The sequence below is a fragment of the Oryzias latipes genome, chromosome 11 (assembly GCF_002234675.1).
Source record: "Oryzias latipes chromosome 11, ASM223467v1".
In the NCBI taxonomy this organism is placed as follows: Eukaryota; Metazoa; Chordata; class Actinopteri; order Beloniformes; family Adrianichthyidae; genus Oryzias; species Oryzias latipes.
Genome location: NC_019869.2, coordinates 12,558,097 through 12,579,342, shown reverse-complemented (window position 1 = coordinate 12,579,342; position 21,246 = coordinate 12,558,097). Strand labels below are relative to the sequence as shown.

The following is a 21,246-nucleotide window of genomic DNA, read 5'->3' as shown; positions in this document are numbered from 1 at the left end:
AATATCTCTTTTGTTTACTGTAATTCTAATGTTGGTTTTATTTTTATTTATTTTTGCTATAAAATGCTACCTAAATAACAAAAATGCTCTTTATGAATGAGACCGAAGGAATCAATAAAGATTGGTATTTTACATTTTTAGTAATCATCAATACATAAAACAAAACAAATCATCAATTTATAAAAAAAAAACAAAGATCATCACAATATTGTTGATTTTGATCTCCCATGATGCATTGGCTTAAAGTGACATCTTCTTGATGAAATCAGAAGTCGGGGTTGTTCTGCACCAACAGTCCCACCCACAACTTTGAGATTAACTTTTAATGAACGGCTGCTTCTCTGGGTTTTTTTTGTCTAAAAATGGCGCAATCATAATTTAAAAAATCACTGAGTAGATTTTTTTTTTTTTTTTTTTACAATAGATTCAAAGATAATCGGAGTGGGACTTGGTCTGCTCAAACCAATTCATTCAAACATATTTGTACGCAGATCAGAATAACGTTGAAACCTGGAAACCCCAGCACTTGTGTTAAAAACCAGGGTGACATCGTCTAAGTGACAGCTGACAGGTTTTCCTTCTTTTCAAGGGTTGTAAAATTATTGAGACTGCTAGGACTTTTGACTTTACCAGCTACAATGTAGTTCTTGATGAAATTGAGCCTCAGGCCTTCTCCCCCACACTGTTTTCATTCATCAGCTTAAACATATCTCTCATTTGAAGAAATACACTTGACCATTAAGTCCTAATGACTATCCATGGAATAATCTTCCACAGCAATTAGCTAAATGAGTTTCACTGTAAATCTCACAAATCCCTAATGCGGTGTAAATAATGACAGTTCCACCCAATAACATCTGGTCTTATTTAAAGTGACTTGTGGCAAAGCTATGCTTGTCTGGTCAGCTTTAGGAAGCATGCACTGACATTGGGCAAAGGTTTTTCTCTGCAAAAATAGGTCTGCGTTTGCATGGCTTTGGGATAGAGCCTGCAGTTTAGATATATGTCGGGTGAGATGCAGTGAATGGAGCAGAGTTTATCACCTTGATAAACCTGTGAAGAACAGTCCCAGCCTGTGCTCACTAAAGCAGAGCATGAACCTGTGTGCATTGGCTCCAGCTTTTACCTGTGCATCCACTAAATCAGGGGTGCTCATTACGTCGATCGCGATCGACCGGTCGATCTTCAAAGACATGAGGGTAGATCGCAGGCCAGCAAAGATAAACAACCACAAAACTAAAAGAGTACTCCTAAAAAATCTGCCAGTGAATCAAAATCCTCACAGAGAAATACGGGACTTGATTGACAAGTAGAACGGCCAATCGAACATCCTCTGATACATACGTCACTGTTTAAATACACTGAGCGCAAATTCAGTCATTAGAAAGTCGTTACTTGCCCCACGGCACATCAAGTTCCCGGCAGAAGACCACTCCGGACGACTGGAGTGTTTCGCCCCGTGAATCTCCTCCTGCTCCATAAACCCCCCCCCCCCTTTCCGTGGCACGCGCTCCTCACGATAGTCGCTACTTTCTGTTTTTGTAAAAAAACCTCATCTGCCTCATCTGTTAATACAAAAGGATCTTTGTGTACTCTTACTGTGTAGTTTTTTAATTATCAGTACATAAACAATGTAATGTATTAATTGTTCATAATACTATGTATAGTAAACAGTATTTTAATATCAAAATACCATATATACATATATTTATATACATATATATATATAGGTAGATCTTCGAGACATTGTCGTCTCAAAAGTAACTTACATGGCCAAAAAAGTTTGAGCACCCTTGCACTAAATGGATTGTTTTTTCGAGTATGAAAGACTGTTGTGGGGTGAAGGAACCAAACAAACAGACCTGCATCAGCCAAATACTTCATCAGTTAAAGTCACAAATTGAAAAGAGGAACAGAGTACCAGTAGTTTCAAATGATATGTGCACTTTGGATGGCAAAGTATACCACTGCCATCAAAAGGGCATTTGCATATGGTGATGATCCTAAAAAGCCCCAGTAAAATGTTAAAGGGGACTTTTATTGCTATAAAACAGTTCAAGCTACAATTTAGTCCAAAAATATGAGCACCAAAAAATGACTAAATGGTCGGCAGTTAAGGTGAACAAATTGTGCGTAGTAAGGGGGGCAAACATCAGTCCAGTCAAGCTTTTTAGGATGTCTTCAATACTAATCAAATTTTGGATTTTAGATAAAAGAGAAGCCAAAAATAGACATGCCTAGATGAAAAATGAGGGAATTAAGAGGTATGGACCACCTTGGTGTGCACTAACTTAGAAAAAAAAAAAAAGCTAACAAAGGGCAATGACGGGGTGTCTTAAAAAAAACACAAGTCGAAACCCCCCAAAAAATCAAGGTCAATGCAGGAAAACCTATGGAGTTTGGCCCAAAGAGAGTGGCAGTCTGATACCAGGAGGAGCTTTGCTCTTTTTGCCCGCAGCCTCTTTGCACTTTAATTTGGAAAGGGGAAGGGAGTACCAAGAAAAGGAAAAAGAAAAGGCTGCCAGTGCAATATCCTGAGGGATGTGACCTTTGCCTTTACTGTTGGTGGATGGCCACTGCCACTGTAATGTTTTTATCTACTATAAAATGCGTACTTTTGTATCTCTTACAGACTTTTCTCTCCTCAGAATTTTTTGCTCCAAACCTTCCTGGGTCAATATTTGTGTTCTTAAAATGATGCTCTTTATAAAAACTCACTTATGGTGAAACTCATAAGTGTGGCTGTTTTATTCACAGAACAACACCACAAATACATGAAACGATCATCGGATGCTACATGTGAGAGTTCTGCAGACCACTTAAGGAGTAAAATCAATGGTTTTAGATCTAGTCTTTTAAGTAAAAAAAGGTGTTGATTTTAATGAACCTATAGCATTATGGAGTGATATTTCTGCCACTATGTTGCACACAAAACTTTCTAAGTTGAACACAAAACTTTCCAAGTTTTTTGCTCAAAAAAATTTTTTTTGCTCAAAATTTTTTTTTTTTTTGCTTTCAAAAACGTTTTTTGGGTTTGCAAAACACATTATTTTACGTGCGTTGTGTCAAATCTCGCTTTTGTCTTATCTTTGATTTTGCTGACTACTTTGAGCGCGACTTAGCGTGATATGACTGCCACTGGCATCGCCAAAAAGAAATTCGCATGCGTTGTGTGTCATCTTACTTTTTTCGTATCTTTGCTAAGTTAAGTTTCGGTTTGACGTGACCAAGCTGCCATCAAACAGCTGCTGATTGGTCCAGATTCTAACCAGTCAAATCCCCATATGAATCTAACATGGTGTCTGCTGCCGAGGCTCAGAGGCTGAACCAGCTCTTTTTACCCTCATTTTTGGATGAACACGTTTTCACTTTTTAAATAATTCATACTTTATTTTTTTTAGCATTCGTTCATTTTTATGAAGTCAGATTTGTGAATTTATGGCTGAGGATCTCCTGAAACTGTATAGTTTATCTGCTGACATTACATCAACAGGTCTGTTTGATCTGTGAATCCTGCAGAGCAAAATATTAGTGAAAAGTGTGATTTTCTTTAAGGTCTGTTTGTTAAAACAAAACAATAAAAAATTTAAAGCACATTTATTTAATGCTGCACACGTGTTTGGGATCAGATGAACAGCAATAATAAGCAAAAGAATGATGGCTCACCACAGGAGACTCAATGCATTTATCAGAAGAAGCATTTTTAACTTTTATGTAAATTTTCACCAGTGTCTCATGTTTTAGAATTTGTGAGCGTTTGTCCAAAGTTTAAAAATATTAGTCATCAAAAATGCTATTTTCTCTTAATATTTCAACAATAATTTATTAAAATAAAACAAAAGTTCAGATACAAATCTTAAAAAGTTTAACTTCTTCCGGCTGGATGGAGTCGGAGCTCAGACGTTTTTTTTTCTTTTGCTGCAGACGTTTTAAACACGTTGGTCTCTACACAGACATGAATAAATACTAAACTCTGTTTTATTTTAGCTGCTTTGCTGCTCCTTCTGGGTTTTACTCTGAGACAAACGGGCCAGAGTGGTTGAAAACGGCAGAACCTCGTATGAACAGAACCGGTGTGGGTACCGGATGTTCTCGGGGTCCTTCAGGGTCCTTCGACCAATGATGACGTCACACTATTTGATTGGCTGTAAGTTGCCACGACCAATGAGTTAACGTCGCTAAGTTTTTTTTAAAACTTTATTGACAATTGCGGTATCATACATTAACAATGACATTAACGTTAACAACGAACAATAACGATGTAATCAATATTGCCTCGAAGATCAGTCACCATTGCCAAATATAACATATTGACATAGATAATAAACAAAAGAGGGGAAAAAAAGAAACAATGAACATAACACACAAATAAATAAAAACATAAGTAAAATAAAAGAAAGGAACATAGAAAAAATCTTAGTCTAATACTAGTTAAGTTAGGGGTACTCGTGAAGTTTGTATTTCTGAACAAAACTAAGCAGTTTCAAGCCATTGTTGTTTTTCATATAATGAAGCGATTGAAAGCAAAAACAGAGCTCTTTATTAAATGTTATAAAAGTGGTTTGGTCTTCAAAACTTGACCTCACCAAGATGGCGGTGCTCTCCTCCCATGAGGAACCACGGGATGTCTCCTCTAGTGATATAACTCATTGGAAGGACCCCGAAGGACCCCGAGAACATCCGGCAACCCGAGAACATCCGGTACCCACACCGACACAAAGTCCGAAGTCAATGTCTGCCTCGGAGTACCGTCAATATGAGACAGAGACACTTGATTGGTTAGAATCTGGACCAATCAGCAGCTGTTTGATGGCAGTTTGGTCACGTCAAACCGAAACTTAACTTAGCAAAGATAGGAAAAAAGTGAGATGACACACAACGCATGCGAATTTCTTTTTGGCGATGCCATTGGCAGTCATATCACGCTAAGTCGCGCTCAGCGAGATTTGACACAACGCACGTAAAAAAATGTGTTTTGCAAACGCAAACAACGTTTTTGAAAGCAAAAAAAAAAATTTGAGCAAAAAAAATTTTTTGAGCAAAAAACTTAGAAAGTTTTGTGTTCAACTTAAAAAGTTTTTTGTGCAACATGGTGGCAGAAATATCACTCCATATAGCATTGCATTTATCAGAGGAAACACTAGAAAGTTTTGTCCTGGTTGATGCTGCGGCACTTGGTCGGGTTTTCTCCCAGTTTAAATCCAACCACCTGCCTTTTAGACCAAATCCCCCCAGTAAAAACATTTTTTGACTTCTTTGAGTTGAGCTTTTAAATATTGCAAGTTACTCTCTTTCGATAGATGTCTTTTCCTGCTGCTTTTAAAACGACAGTAGTGAGGCCTCTTCTGAAGAAGAGTAATTTAGATCCATGCAACTATAATAATTAGTGACCGGTATCCAACTTACCATTTTTTAGTAAAATGATTGAAAATTCAGTTGTAATCCAAGTCAATGAGTTTTTAAATAAAATTAACTTCTTTGAAAAGTTTCAGTCTGGTTTTAGAACAACCACACAACATAGACAGCCCTTGTTAAATAGTAAATGATATTGTATTTCAACTGGACGGTCAGAAACTCTTAGTCCTGGTCTTACTGGATCTGAGTGCTGGATTTGACACAGTAGATCAAAATATTTTACTCAACAGGCTGAGAGGTTTGGGCATTTCTGGTGCTGTTCTGAAGTGGTTTTAATCCTATCTCGCAGACCGAAGATTTTATGTAAATACACATACTCCTCAAAGGTCTTTTTGATCAATGTATGCTGCTACTTGGGGATGTCATTAGGAGGCATAGCGTTTTTTTCACAGCTATGCTAATGATACACAACTATACATTCATGTGTCTCCTGATGACGAAGAGTTAGTCAACATACTCTTAAAATGCACTTTAGACATTAAGTCATGGATGGCAGAGAACTTCCTACAGTTAAACCAGGACAAAACAGAGGTTTTAGTGATCTGTTCTGAAGACAAGAAAGGGATTATTTTACACATTGGGTCTACATTGCATCATTTTGGTTAATCATTCTACGCGTTACCTTAGTGTGTGTTTATGTGTGTGTGTGTGGTGGTTGTTGTTGTTGTGGGAAATAAAAGAGGACAGTAGGCTAAACACATCTGAAACTGGATTTGACTCAAACCACTGAATGTTGTCACTGGCTGGAGGTTGGTAGTAAAAAAACGCTTGCACACATGTTTCCTATCGCGTTAATCTTATTTCTAATCTATAACTATTGTCATTGTATTAAATATAAAAAATAAGGGTTCAACTTTACATTTGCTTGAACGTTGTACTTGAACTCAAGTGAAAATGTGTTTCAGATTGCTCTCAGGGTCTCGGTGTCTGTGTATTCAGCGCGCAGTGCACATCTGCTGCTGCAGTGACATCATCAATGTGCGACTTTGTACTTCCTAAAAGAACCGACCTCAACATTGCCACGACTCATATTATGTAAGGGATAAAGCCCCTAGAGGCATTTGTTATCTTAAAATAACACGAAGGGTTGATCACATCGGAATGGAAACCGTAATAAGACGTTTGTACTAAAAAAATGTTTTTAAAGCTCAGAAACGTGTTCCTACTAATTTTAGTTCTTGTGTTTTGCTTTTTTCTTTATTGTTCGAGTTTGAAAAAAATGCCACTTGTTGCTGTAAAAGTAAAGGTTTGAATTAGATAGTCTTCATTAATTTTTTTTAGTTGTATTTTAAATTTGTACTGCACCAGGATGTCACAAATTTAATTTAAAATACCTAAAAATGAGGATTTATACAGCAATCATTAGATTGAATTAAAAAGAGATTAATTAGATGAGTTAATTACAGGTCAGGATTAATTAATCGCTCAAAAATGTAATTGCATGACAGCACTAATCAAAGGTATTCCTAATTCCTTTTTTCCTGCAAATGTTGCTTCCATGGGTTTCTGTACATGGAGAATGTTATTTGGTGATCAACAGTAAGCTGAATTTCAAGATAGTTACCCAGTGATAAGCTGAGCTAGACATTTGATTATTTGATATGGTTAAAAATATGTCCTAAAAAATTTTCTGTTTGAACAGCCGTTAACACATTTCATTTTCTTAAAACCAATAGTCATTTATTCAAAAGTGTATGTAAAATCCATTCTAGCATTACCATTTAAGATCTTTGAGGATTACTTAGTCATCTACCAGTTAGTTTAGTCTGACTTTGGTCATAGAAAGAAAAAAAACTCTTACTTTGAAAAGCTGCATTCACTTCTGTCTACAGGTTTTCCCCAAACAAGCCAAGAGTTAACATTTTACACAGAGCATTTAACTTCAGGCCCACATCGCCTGCCCTGTAGTTTATTTACATTTAGCTGTGCGCTAAGTTCACAGTAATGAGAAACTATAAAACTTGCCTGAATCAGATGCTTTTCTAGGTCCATACAATTACATAGCCATGCTAGCACAACTGATTTGGCAGCATGTGTAAGCAATGCTGCAAATGAATAAAAGCCAGAAATGCTAGGAGACTGCACCCAAAACTGGTAGCTCTGAATTATTCTGTTTGTGTAGAAACAAGTGTAAAACATTTAAATCAATGCAATGATCAGAGCAGATTAGGTACAAAAATGGAAAAATCTAAACTAATTCCCACCAGCTCATTTACAAAATGAGTTGCTCACCTTCAGTCGGACTGGTGAAAACTTTTTTAGGGATGTAGAGCTTATCCTCCGAGGTCCTGGCCCAGTCCTTCATTCCCCTCCGGCCTTTCATGGGGAAGTTGATATCACTGGATACTGCTGATACGGGCTCTCTCTGGATGGTTACCACTGAGCAAACAAGAGATACCGAAAAGCTGTTAATGTCTGGAGTGAAAACTCAAAGCAAGAAAGCACAACAGGGAGAAAAAGAGTTAGAACACGGAAAACAATAGATGCAAACCAGGAAATGGATGTCATAAACACTGATTAATTAGTGCCAAAAATTATTAGCATGCTATAATTTGACACAATTTCACTCACTGAGATTATTCGTCACCACCAGGAAACTTTGAAAAGGTTTTTGGGCTTCGCCAATGAGGTGAATGAAATCTTCTAAAATCCTCATCAGCAGAGCAGCACCGGGAGCGACCTGTAAAAGAGAAATTGAAAAGGAGTGAGCATGCTCATAATGAATTTAGAGCAGACTATGTCACAGCCTAGAGCATCTCAAATAGTATTTTAAGAATGTTGCAGGATTAAAGCCATGACCATGAGGCAGAACATTTGTTTTGTTAATCATTTCTTAAAACATTTTCTAAAGATCCAGGTGACAAATAAACAGAAGTCATCTTAAAGACCCACTCCAGGCATCTTTTAAACTATTGTGAAAGCTTTCCCAGTGGTCTTTTAATTGTACAGTTTTCGAAGACATATTTTCTGCAGACTGGCAGGAGGAAATTTGCCTCTGAGTTGTGGGCAGGATTCCCTTTTGCTGAGAGCTCTCTGTTCACATGCTTTCCTTCAAGCTTACATAACCCCTCACACCCCTATTAACATTACTGGTGCAAAAAAAATCGCAAGTAATATTGTAGCTATCCAGCCATTTAGAGTTTTGATCCAGATGCCAGCTTGGACGAGGAAAATGAAGAAGCACATGGATCTATTTGTCTGCAAGTGGATGCATCTGAATGGAAAGGAGGAGGGAACTTTTCTATGTAACCAATACGACCTTGTTTAAATGGCATTTTTGTCTACTCCTGATTCACAATCAAATACAATTTTTAGCTTAATTTTCTTGAAATATGTCCTCCATCATGAGAAAAATGCCACAAGAATGTGTTAAAAATATAAAAACCGCTATTTTCAGTGGAGTGGGTCTTTAAGGGATCCTAGGTATGTCATACACAAGAGCATAGAAGTCAACGATCCTCAAATTCATACTGCAGCTGTGAAAAAGTAGCTTTCATGTTAGCGGAAAGACCAAAAATCTCACACACCTGATGAGCGTCCTCCCATTTCTCTAGATTTTCTAAGTCCAACATGTGGCTGACAACCTGGAAGAATTTCTAAACACAAAAACAAAATGAAACGTCATAAGTCTCTAGTAAATGTCTGAGCCATAAACACTTTACTGCCTTGGTGTGTAATCAACAACATCTTCGGAAATTTTACATTAAACGTTTTCTGTGCTCACCTGCACATCGTCGGGAGCTGGGATGTAGGTTGCTCTTTTGAAGGTGTCCGTCACATTTCGCAGGATCTCCGTGGAGAAGAGAAGGTCGCCACTGTAGTAGCTCCTCCTCTGCAAAAGTTCCAGGAGACTCCGTACGATCTGAGACATGCCCTCCCCGGCCAGGGTCCTCTGACCCTTCGCGAGATGCTCTCGTAACTACAATGTGTCAAGAGGTAAAGAAATTACCAATGGGTAAAAGTTCTAGTCCTGCCAGAAACTTTTAAAAAAACATCAAAAATTATAAACCGGGGATGGGCAACTCCAGGCTTCAAGGGCCACTGTGTCTACATGACTGATTACCTTGATCAGGTGGGTTCAGCTAGTTAGAACAAGTCAGAATAGGATATGTTGGGGAACAAGCAGGAAAGCAGCCCTTGGTCCACACCCCTAAACTCTAAACACTTTACAGATTGCATACAGTCACTGGAAAATCCCTCAAGAAATCTTGAAATCTTCACATCAAAAACAAATAGCTTCATATTGGTGCAAGCGGTTAGACATTTACCTTTTTGTGAAGGACAAAATTAAAGCTATAGGACGGTAACCATTTCATGTTTTCCACACTAGAAGGTGCATTTAAAAGCCTTAATGTTCTTCAAAGAACGCCAGTGTCTTATAATCTGGAGATAGCTTTTATACAGATTCATTCTGGTACTGATGTCTTACCAATGTTGCTCTGTCAAAAGGTCTGTTTTTTTGTGTTTTATTTTCATTCATTCATTCATTTTCTTCCATTTGTCCCTTTCGGGGTCACGGGGCTGCTGGAGCCTATCCCGGCCACTTATGGGCGAAGGCAGGGGACACCCTGGACAGGTCGCCAGTCTGTCGCAGGGTCACACATATCACATGCACATCTATGGACATTTTGGAGTGACCAATGAAGCATGTTTTTGGTGGGAGGAAGCTGGAGTCCCCAGAGAAAACCCACGTGTGCACAGGGAGAACATGCAAACTCCACACAGAAAGATCCCCCATTGTTGTTCTGTTTCAGGTCCCCCTGCCGGGACTTGAACCAGGGTTCTTCTTGCTGTGAGGCAAGAGCGCTAACCACTGCTCCACAGTGCAGCCGTTTTTGTTGTTGTTGTTGTTGTTTTTCATGTGTTGCAAATAAGGTTGGATGTCATTGTTGATACACTAACGCGGCTAACGTCTAGCGGTGTGTCTTTTAATCCATTCATAACATGGCTGGGAGTCTGCGCAGCCACATTAATGATTGTTTTTAGCCGTAGCAGTCTATTCTATTTTTTTTTTTTTCAAATAACAGTCGGGTGTTTTTGTAAAATACGCAAACACGGCCAATATGTTGCGGTGTCAGGCTTTGTTTTTTTTACGTATTACTAACAAGGTTGGGAGTTAGCTTATAGTTCCAGTAACATTTGTCTTAGCGGCATCAGTCTGTTTTTTTGTTTTTGTTGGTTTGGAGTTGCAGGTATTGTGAATATGCTAACGTGTCAAATGTACGGTGGCCCAGAGGTGCAAGACATGTTTACATTTAAGATAAAGGAACAAATACTGAAACACAACAGTAAATCATGAAAAAAAACAGCAAATCACCGAAAAAAATTACAGAGTCCTGAAACACAAAAGCAAATCCAGGTGCAAGTTAACAAATACGGAATCACAAAAAGCAACTCCGTTACAAACGACCGAAGCCGTAAACACAACTACGAAAGTTTCCAGCCAGCAAGTGCAAAGCAGAGTGCAGCAGAGGATGAAGAAAAAATGAACGAAGGCGAGCAGCTGCTAACGATCATCGGATGCTACGTTTTGAAAATACACCATTCATTGATGTTGAACCTTATAATCCGATGCGCCCCACATGCTGAAAATGCTGTATTTGTAATGCAGCACTGCAGTCAAAGAGTAATGTTGACAACTTTTTCAGGTCTTTAAATAGAAGATTATGCATTACCTTGGCCATCACTCTTGCTTGGAAAAAAAAGCTGATCTGCTTATGAGGTTTTATCATCTACTGTACACATTTTCATTAAAAGATTCTGGAAATTAATAATAATCCTGGAACCCACGGGACACAATCCTGAAAACCAATATTGAATGGCCTTGACCTTCAATGCAGGAAGCCCTGATTTAAAACCAGGCGTAATTCTATTATGGAAATTACAGCATTGGCTGCAGCTTCCGAAGGCTATTGTCAGTGGATAGAGTCTGCTGCAGCGGCCAAAAAATAAAAAAGAAACATTAAAACAAAACACACACAAAAGGCCGGTCAATGTTTTGAAGCAAGAGTTTTTTTTAAATTGCTAATAGGTGTCTTTCGTTCTTTTATTTAATTGCATGTAAACAGCGTGTAGAAATGCATTTCTTGACTGACAAGGCAGTAAACATTTCTGTTGTTTGATGGGTCACAATTTCAACTTTATCAGGTTTTCTGTCGACAGTCATAGAAAACTACAGGTTAGTACATAAGTGATAGAGTAAGCCTATAGAAATGCTCCTATCAATGCAGATACTTTGGAACAGCATGTGCCGCCACCCAAGTTATATTTATTTTCCAGGAAAGGCAGTGTGTGATCTTGCAAGGCAATTCCAAGCAGTGCTGAAAGAAAAGCCTGCATGCGAATGTTAAATGTGGGCAGAAACGTAGAAGAAGGAGAGTTGAGTGACAGACAGAAAAAAACAGAAGATGGTACCAATCAGAGGAAATTAATTATAGAGTCCTGGTGTTAATGAAAGGCTGAAACAGAAGCTAAGAGTGCAATCAGCTCTGTCATGCATAATGCCTGACCCTTATCTCCTTCCACCATCAGAGTAGATGGGAAAGGTTGAAGTTCACGGAGCAGGAAAAGAGTCTCCCCGATGAACACACTCATTAGCTGTGTTCATTAATTGATAAGTGTAAGTGCAAAGCCGTGGAAAAGCTAATTACAGATAGTGGCAAACCATGAGTAAAGACATTATTCCGCCTCTATTTTGAGCAAACTTTAGGAAAAGAAAAAAAAGAACACTCATCAACACTTTAAAGAAAAATAGTTCAAAGTGAGGTTCATGGTGTAAATGTCGTGTTGGAATAACAGACAAACGAATGAAACTGAAGTCCTGCAAATTCTTTGATTAAAAGAAAGAAACTTACAGATAAATGTAAAAGTCTAAATTCAAGCGAGACGCATCTGGCGAAGCTCGGAGGACCCCAGAAAGCAACTCCGTTATTGTCCAGCATACAACGACGACTAGCAGATCCTAAAAAAAAACACAAAAAAGGTAAAAGAGACACAGATGTAGTTAAACAAATTCAATTATCTGCTTCTTTTTTCTACGAAAAGATGCAATATGAAGCATTGGTGCTCCTATTCTAAAATTTACGAAAGCTTTGTAAAAATATTGATGAATTATGTTTACACCTTTTGATTAAAATGCATTTGTAGATATTATTTCTGCGCAGATCTTCATCCTCTTTGTTAAATCCTAATTCATTCTATGCAGTGTTGCAGAAATGTCAGAGCCGACTGTTTACATAAAATCCTTTGTTTCATTACTCACCCATAAGGTGAAACGTGAGTAACAATGTAACATGGGTTTCTATGGTCTATTTATATTAGTATTTACCTAAATTTGAAATGTAATTACTTATTGATAACAGTAATTAAATTACAGTAATTGTAATGCATTACACCAACACTGCTTCTAATAGTTAGAAGAGATTTGGTTTAGTTTCCTAATTGATTTTATTTTAAAGGTTCTTTTTGACTTTTGTGTCTAATGTTTTACTTGGCTTGTGTCAGAAATGTAGACTTGCATGTTGCAAAGCAGTTTGTTTTTCGTAGAGAATATTGTGATCTTGGTTTAATATGATCCATGAACGACTTCACACCCGATTCGCAACGTAATCTAGAACATCGCTTATTTAACGAAAGAAAAAATTCCCCAAAATTCCCAAAAGTCCCATCTCCTACAGAAAAGTTCTAGTTTTGCTGCTTGACTCTCCCCATTACACATGTAAGAAATTAATGGAGACTGGCAAAATGAAGTTTGAAACTGTTTTTCTTTTTCACACAGTGAGTGACATACCAATTAACTGTCTAGTTTCTCGGTTAATTAAATAAAGCACTTTGAGTTCAAATCAACTGTAATTCTTTAAAATATAATTGAGTTCTTGGCAGGTGATCTGTTATGTGTGATTTGACTTTGAAACAGCTGGCAGCATGTGCAGAACCTCACATACTGAATGGTACCTCAGCGCCACATTTAGCCTCTGAGAGAGAAACGGGGAACTTCACAGCTGAACAATCTCCTCTGTTTTGTGTAAAATTGGATTGAATGAAGCAAAAACTTTAAATGTACTACAAGGACAAAGGACAGAAGATTAAACTTTAAGAGAAGTAAGTTTTCGGGAGGATTCTGATTTGCCTGACTAAATAACTGCAAAAATGGCCTGTTGGTTTCAAAAACTTGCACTGCGCAACAAGAAGTAGCCTAAAATAGGAAAAGAACAAAGGTATTGGTCCATTTTTACTTAAGAAGAAATCTTATTATAAAAAACTCAGAAAATTTGTTCTACCCAACCATTTAGAAAGAGAAAAAGAAGACAAAAAAGCTAACTTATTAATATACAGCTTAATAATATATATTTTTTCTAGTTTTAAGCCGGTGGCTTGTATTTTTTGAGTTTTTATATTTTAATTCTAGTTTATTTTGATGGACGTGACAAAAAACAAACAAAAAAAAAAGTATAATTCGCTTCGAACAAAATAACAATACCATCAAATAACAAGTTGACCCATCTTAATAAATCCTCATAAAATCCCAAACTAGCACTTATTCTTAAAACACAAATCTATTTTTTTGCTTCCAAATTAATGTTAATGAAAGCTAGTCTAACTTGTTGACATGTATTCAAATTTAAAATAACATCCTTGCAAATGAACCAAAACTTACAGTGAAATTTGTGGTTTTGGGGAGTTTTTCATTATCAAGAGTTTGGACAAAAAAAAATGCAATCATTTTGATAATAGTTTACTAATAATAATAGTTCCTAGATTCTAATAAGTTCTTAATAGGCACTAAATGAGGTAAAAAAATTACCAACAGTGTTGATTTTGATGAAAAGCTTAAAAAGGTGTGGAGTAAAGATGAGTCAAAACAATTAAAAACCTAGTAAAAAAATACAGTGTTTGTCCAAAAACAAGGTTTTAAATTGGGATGCCCAAACTTTGGAAAGAAGCCATTCGTTAAGGTAAAGATGAGTTAGGGTCAACCAATCAGCCTGCTTTTTTGAACTCCTATAATAACAATAAATGCAAATTAACAATTTATTAATTTTTATTTTTATTTCTACAATCTAATACTTATTATTTCTTCACATGAAACAGAAATACATGTAAATACGTTTTTGATTTTTAACCTAATTACTGGAAATATTTGATTTGAAGATTAGAAATAAAATAAAATAAAGAAAAGTTTGTCCCAAAAAATAAGAAAAGCAAAACTTTTTTTTTTTTCATATGAAATGTCAAATATTTTTCACAGTGAAATACTTACAGAAAAATATCACTACTAATTATCCTATTTGTTTTGCCCTTGAGTCTCTGAAGGTCAAGAAGCCACAGTTTGTTGCTACAGGTTTATAACAACTTATGACCTTATTTAGCCAATCACAATCAAGAAATCGTACACACAGTTCTTAGAAAGTGCTGAGGTTGCAATTTATTTATTTATTTTTTTAAAGACAGGAGCTTGCAAGTTTGAACATGGCTCGCTTGACCGGACTTTGGACATGCCTGTAGAGCTAAGACAAGTTAAAACAACTTAAAAACCTGGCAAAATATCTAGAATGTCTAAAAACAGGGTTTGAAAACTTTGCAAAGATCAAATAGTTTGTAGATTGCATAACAATTGATTATTGTCCCACAGCAAGAATTTGAATACTGGGATGATAAACAGACTTAGGACATCAAGTGACTAACCAGAGGTGTTTGTTGGACACTTATTGTAGACCGTTTCTCCAGCCGAGGCTCTTTTCCATGACATGGAGAGGAGGTGTTCATCTTTGCATATCTCATGAGGAGCTGTAGATGTGAAAAACACAAATTAAAACATGCTCCAGCCTTGCAGGGAAAAAAATCTTTTTTTTGCACAACCGCACACAACTCCTCGTTGAAGAGAAGAATAAATAAAGAAAGAAAAAAAAGACACTGAGGCACAAAAACACGATACAAATCTATGCTCTCCTGCAGTAGCTCCAATCCTTTTCCCTTGTTCAATTCTCAGTGCTCTCTGCCAGTGACATTGCCTCAGTGCAGTATCTCATTCCCTCTTCATCTCATCCCTTCTTTTTATTCATGCCCCCCCCCACCACCACCACCACCCTCCCTGTCTTTCCCTAACCCCTGATGAAAAAAACAGAGGAGTGCTCTGAAGATATTCCAAGGGGGGAGACGAGCGCTGGCAGAGGCAGATGCAGAGAGATGAAGAGGGACAGAGAGCAAAGAGCAAAAAACAGGGGATGAAAATACCATATGATGTTCTCCTGGAATCCTAACAGAAAATGCCTTTTGTCTTTTGGAAAAAAAAAAAAAAAGGTTTTTAGAGCCTTGGAAAAGCAAAGCCCTGGATGCTACGTTCAGATGTTCATCATTTGTAGGTCCTCATTGAAACTTCACTCAGCAAGGAAGAGAAAAAAGCCAGCAAGTTGATGCTTGACCATCTCATCCATGAGCAATTAGAAATCATCAGAAAAAACAAAAGGAAGGGGGAAACAGAGCAATAAAATATGGAACATAAAGCAGACAAGGGAAGTTCTGGGCTTTAACAGGGTGGGGAAAAAAATTGTTCACACGACAGGGACATGCAAAATTAATATGATGAATTCAAGACAAAAGGTAGACGAGGGAAAAGAAGAGGACTTTACTCCAAAAATCACGACAGGCGCCCTTAGCGATGGAGTACACTGTAGAGCGCTGCTTTCAGTTTGCAAGACAGAGATGATGCACATGAAAATGAGGCGCATACATTTAGGAATGCAGATTTCTACTTAAATAAAAAGATTAATGATGATATATTTAAAGTATAAATTAAAATTCAGCTTGATATAGTTATATTCTCTTTGATTCACTAACCGGGGCACTTCTTCTCATTACAAGACCGGACCTCCTCTGCTGAGCCGTCACACGGATAACCCTGTGGTCCGGTGTCCTCGCACATCCGAAAGCGCCGCTGCCACCCGGTGTCACACGTCTTGCTGCAGAGGCTCCAGTGGTTCCAGTTGCCCCAGTTACCTCCTGCCGAAAGAAATACATGAATATACAGTTGTTGCCTTTTAGCACACTGCTTCGATCATCTTTTGATTTATTTTAAAAGCGTTACGAGTTTTTATTTTATTTTTTAATGATAATGACATTTTTAGCCAAAAACAAATAAATCTGTGTTGTTGTTGTTGTTTTTTTGCCTCTGAGTTGTGGGTGGGAGTGTTGGCTAAACCTGCGCGTAAACCTGCCCCCTTCCCATTATCCGTCTGTTCACAAATTCTCCCACTAGCTTACAGCCACTCACAACCCCAAAATGCACAATGGTGTAACAAAAATCGTGAGCAACATTGAAACTATCCAGCCGTACAGTTTTGATCCAGATTCCAGCTCAGACGAAGAAAACAAAGACGTTTATGGATCATCAGAATGGAGCGGAGCGGGGAGCCTCTGGCCCACTGATTGTAGCTTCTACGTCACAATCTATTGTTTTGTCTTCTCCTGACTCACACCGATTAGAATAAAGGCATACTCAGAAATACAATTTTAATATCAATTTTCTTAGTTTATGTCCCCCATTATGAGAAAAAAAAGAGGACAACATGTTAAAAACACCAAAAACACAATTTTTATCACAGTGGGTCTTTAACACCATCATTTTATTTGTAATTATATCTTTTCTTAGTGTGGGTTGAAAGAGGAAGTCAACTTGAGCCCAATTTAGGTCGTGACTCATTAAAACCTCCCGGGTTCCTTTTTGAAAACAGACTTACCAAATTGGGTCCCAGAGCACAAAATTACTCATATGTGGACCATGAATCAGAGACAAGCCTGAGCATGCATTCAGAAACTACATTTGCTATCTTTGAATAATGGGGTTTTAGAGCATGTGAGGGTGAATCCTGAGGATTCATTTATATGCCTTACCGCTGCATGATGGGTTGGCGCATTCTCTGCTCTCCTGATGGGGACCCTTGCACTCCGCCCAGCCGTGCACCGATGCGCTGCAACGCCGTTGCCTCTGCTGGACGCCTGGGTTACAAGTCACGCTGCATCTCGACCAGGGCCCCCACTCCGACCACTGGCCTTCCACTTGACAGAGAATGAAGAAGAGGTGGATAAGAGAGGGACAGAGGGATTGTAAATATGCAGGGAATAAATGTAAATAGGAGAACGGTAGGAGAAAAAGTCCGCAGAAAACGTCACACACCAGGGAAGAAGGAAGAAAATCCATTTGACTGTATTTGTCCTTAAATGCTAACAACAAACACATCCCACGACATGAGTTCACAGACATAATAAATATTTCATCATGTTATGAAATAACTGCTTGTTTGAGAGTTCACACAGAGTACTTTCCCTTTTTCTCCACCCATAATGCACTTAGAGAAGTACAGCTTTTACTCAGGGTTGTGTTCAGCTCTGCTTAGTTTACACAGAAAGAAGGAAACAGCTCAACCAATAACGTAAAAAATTAATGTTTTTTTTTTAATCACTTTTAGTACGCATGTTTAGTTTTACAACTATGACCAAGAAAAAAAAATTAAAAAGACTCATCTATCCATCCATCCAATTTCCAAACTTGTTTAATTCCTCTCAGGCTGCATTCACACCACCCACAGCAACGCACGTTCAAGCAACCGCTTCCAATGAAAGGTGTATGTAAATGCAGGTTCGAGGCTTCCACATTCAAAACTCGTGTGTTTATGCGTAGCTACACCTGTTCATTTGAAAGTACAAAACATATAGCCAAAATGTGCTAAAAGTTCAACCAGGTTAAACTTGGATTTGGTATTGATGTATGGATAGCATCCCCTTTTTAGTTCACGGAAGTGCCAAGAAATTAGTAATTGTGGTCTGTCCCAGGCTGGAGTTCTATGAGACCAAGTCTTCCATCTATAAGAATAGAGCTGTCAAAAAGAAAGGCTAGAGCAATATTCACCAGAAGTGCACTGCTTCAACGTTTCGCACCAACTGTAGGTGGTGGACATATGCTAATAAACAGTAGAAAAAGAAGAAGAAGAAGCCCCTCCCTGATTGTCCAATGTGAACACCATGGGCATCACATAGCTTCGGGGTTATAGGGTTGCTGGAACCCACTCCTGTCAGGCAAACGTGGACTCTGGATGGGTTACCAGTCCATCACAGGGCTACACAAACTCACATTCAAGCCTGGGGGGAAGATTTCGAACCATCAATAAACCTATGAAGCATGTTTTTGGACTGTGGGAGGAAACAGGAGTGCCTGCAAAAAAAACCTATGCATGCACATGGAGAACCAAGAAATGGACCTGCTGGGATTATAACCAGGGGCACCGCATGCTGACAAAATTACTGCTAACAGGAAGGAAAAAGTTATTTACATGTCTTAAAAACTGGCAAATTTATGTGAGAAGGTTTATTTTCATACTGTTATCATGCAAAAAATACAAAACAAAAAAAACCTTTCCCCTCACTTGAGAAAAAATGTCATTTGTACCAACACTGATCTCATATTACAGGAAACAACAGTCATATATTAGAAATATATACAGATCTTTGAAGTCAAACTTCAATATTTTTTGAGATGCAATATGGTTTTTCAAAGAGATTTTGGCTTTCCTTTAAGCTCCTTGAACACTTACAAGAATCATATTGACCATGAGTGAATGACCTGGGGAAGAAAGATCTGACTGTAAAATCAAGACAACAGTAAACATTACACCAATTTAAGTCACTGCTCTGAAATAATGAGATGCTTTACGCTCAAAGTCTGCATCCAGTTCTGCTCTAAAACCACTTTGTGGCATCACAGTGTTAGAAGTCAATCATATTTGGTCTTATTACGATTTATTATTTTCTATTAGAAGAATAGTACTGCAGTGGAAGCATAGTGGGTTTGCAAAAAAAATATCTGCACAAACAAGAGAATTTATTTTTCATCAGGCCCTGTTGAGTCAAACACCTTCAGGAAAAAAGTTCCTCCATGCAAAATCTATTATCTTAATTATGTGGTCTGTTGCAGCATACAGAACCTGGGACCAAACGTGTGCTGTGGAGGGATGACACACACACACACAGGGAGTTATGAAGTGTGTTCTGTGTGAATGACACGCTCTCATCCAGAAAAAATAAAAATCCCTGCAAAACTGTAAATGCACATAAATGCACAAGTTCTTATCGTAAAAGTTATTGTTACACAAACACATCATTGTGTCGTAAATCTTTACAGATTCACATTCAGTTCATGATTACTTTACTCTTAATTTCCAAAAGGAAACATTTAGTCTGACTTTAGGAAAGCTTAAGAAAAGCAGCAGAATTGATTCCGTTTTTGGCAAATCTCCTGTATCTGCCTGTAATTTTATTTTACACGTCTTTTTCCCCTAAGGAAATTAAAGAAAATCCCTGCTAGCCTCCTCTTAGCTTTTGAGAACATCAACTAAAAGTTTTTTTTTTTTTTTCTTTTTTCCTTTCATTTTGACTGGGCCAATTAACTTTATCTGAAGAGATAGCAATTATTTTAACATTTAGAGTTCTATGATTAATATATAGTTTCTTCGCTGCATAATAGATAATTACAGAAAAACAAGATTTTTTATTTTAACACAAATGTAAATAAAATTGTAATTAAGAGTAAGTAATGCTTTCCAAAATTGTAGGCCCTGCAGAAATTTTGTATATAGATATTGGAGAACGGTAGGAGAATATTGAAATATTATCAAGGCAGCAAATGTATATAAGATTTATAAACAGGATGAAACAAGCAGTGGGGTTGAATTCTTAAAAAAGTTGGATAACTTCTTATGGTGTTGCTTTAAGGTCTGATCTAAATAAGGATCTGATCGGCAGATTCATTTATGAAGGTTTAGGAAAACCGGAAGTGCTGCTCTGCAGTGCAGGGAAACATGCCTTTCTGAAAGAAAGACTTGCTTAAAAGGAAACAAAACAAATAGTTTAAAACAACTGATCAAAGTACGGCTTTGGATTAATGATGCTGCTATGAAAAGCTCTCCAAAAAAAGTATACAAAGAAAGAATACATCCTTATTCGAGTGTGTATTTTGGTTCAAGAATATATAAAAATGTCAAGGCGATTTTCTGTGTCAAACTGAATCAATGCAATCAAGTCTAACCTCTTCATTTAGAGTTCCTAGAGCGTCTGTCTCAACTGTTCCTATGCGTGGATATGGGCTGTCTCCGGGCGACAAATGGGCAAACTTGTACAGGTGGCCCGCACAAAATATCAAAGTCGTAGACCACTTGGTAACCCCACACGGTGAAAATGTTCATATTTTTCATATTTTGAAACCCCCAAAATACTGTGGACTGCACAAAGAGCCTGTTCGTGCTTTTCATGCATGTACACACACCTTACCGATGATTAGAGTGTGGCGTAAGGACACCGTATGACAGCACGAGTGTGTGCAAATTGCATTAGCCTTACAAATACTGCATGATAGGCTTTGTTCACGGTGTGCATGTGCTGTGCGCTCATTGCCCATTGTGTTCCCCCTGATAAATCCTTGAGGGGTTTCTTTGTTTTTCTACTGTTTAGTAGCGCATGTCTGCCACCTACAGTTGGAAGAGGCTTGGGGTTAAATGTCAATATTTGCTCCAGTTTTTTTTCTTTACAGCTCTATTTCAATATATGAAAGACTTGGTGTCATATCATTTTGTCTGGGCAGAAACCGCAATAATTAATGTCTCAGTTGGCACAGCTGGTACTTCTGTGAATAAAAGGGGTCGTCATCCAAACGTCACTAACAAAGCCTGAGTCCCTGATTGGTCAAAGTTCAACCTGATCGAACTTTCAACGTTCAGTGGGTGCACCTTATGTAGAGCCTGAAAATGGTCTTAGAAACGTGCGTAGCTACTCGTGAACGTACGA

The 21,246-nt window shown here is 37.8% G+C and overlaps 1 protein-coding gene across 19 annotated transcripts in view; it reads right to left on the bottom strand.

The window, feature by feature from the left end:
- adgrb2 (adhesion G protein-coupled receptor B2) overlaps positions 1-21,246 on the bottom strand; it is a 320,439-nt gene that overhangs the window by 121,588 nt on the left and 177,605 nt on the right. For all 19 annotated transcript variants that reach the window (XR_002874120.1, XM_023959844.1, XM_023959851.1 and 16 more), the window contains 8 exons: positions 17,305-17,469; positions 16,252-16,413; positions 15,100-15,201; positions 12,270-12,376; positions 9,140-9,334; positions 8,943-9,011; positions 7,987-8,095; positions 7,648-7,794 (listed from right to left, as the gene is read on the bottom strand). Coding sequence is in view for 18 of the 19 variants with exons in the window: in XM_023959844.1 (XP_023815612.1) it covers positions 7,648-7,794; positions 7,987-8,095; positions 8,943-9,011; positions 9,140-9,334; positions 12,270-12,376; positions 15,100-15,201; positions 16,252-16,413; positions 17,305-17,469 (1,056 nt within the window). In the remaining variant the exon portion in view is untranslated. The remainder of the gene's footprint in view (positions 1-7,647; positions 7,795-7,986; positions 8,096-8,942; positions 9,012-9,139; positions 9,335-12,269; positions 12,377-15,099; positions 15,202-16,251; positions 16,414-17,304; positions 17,470-21,246) is intronic.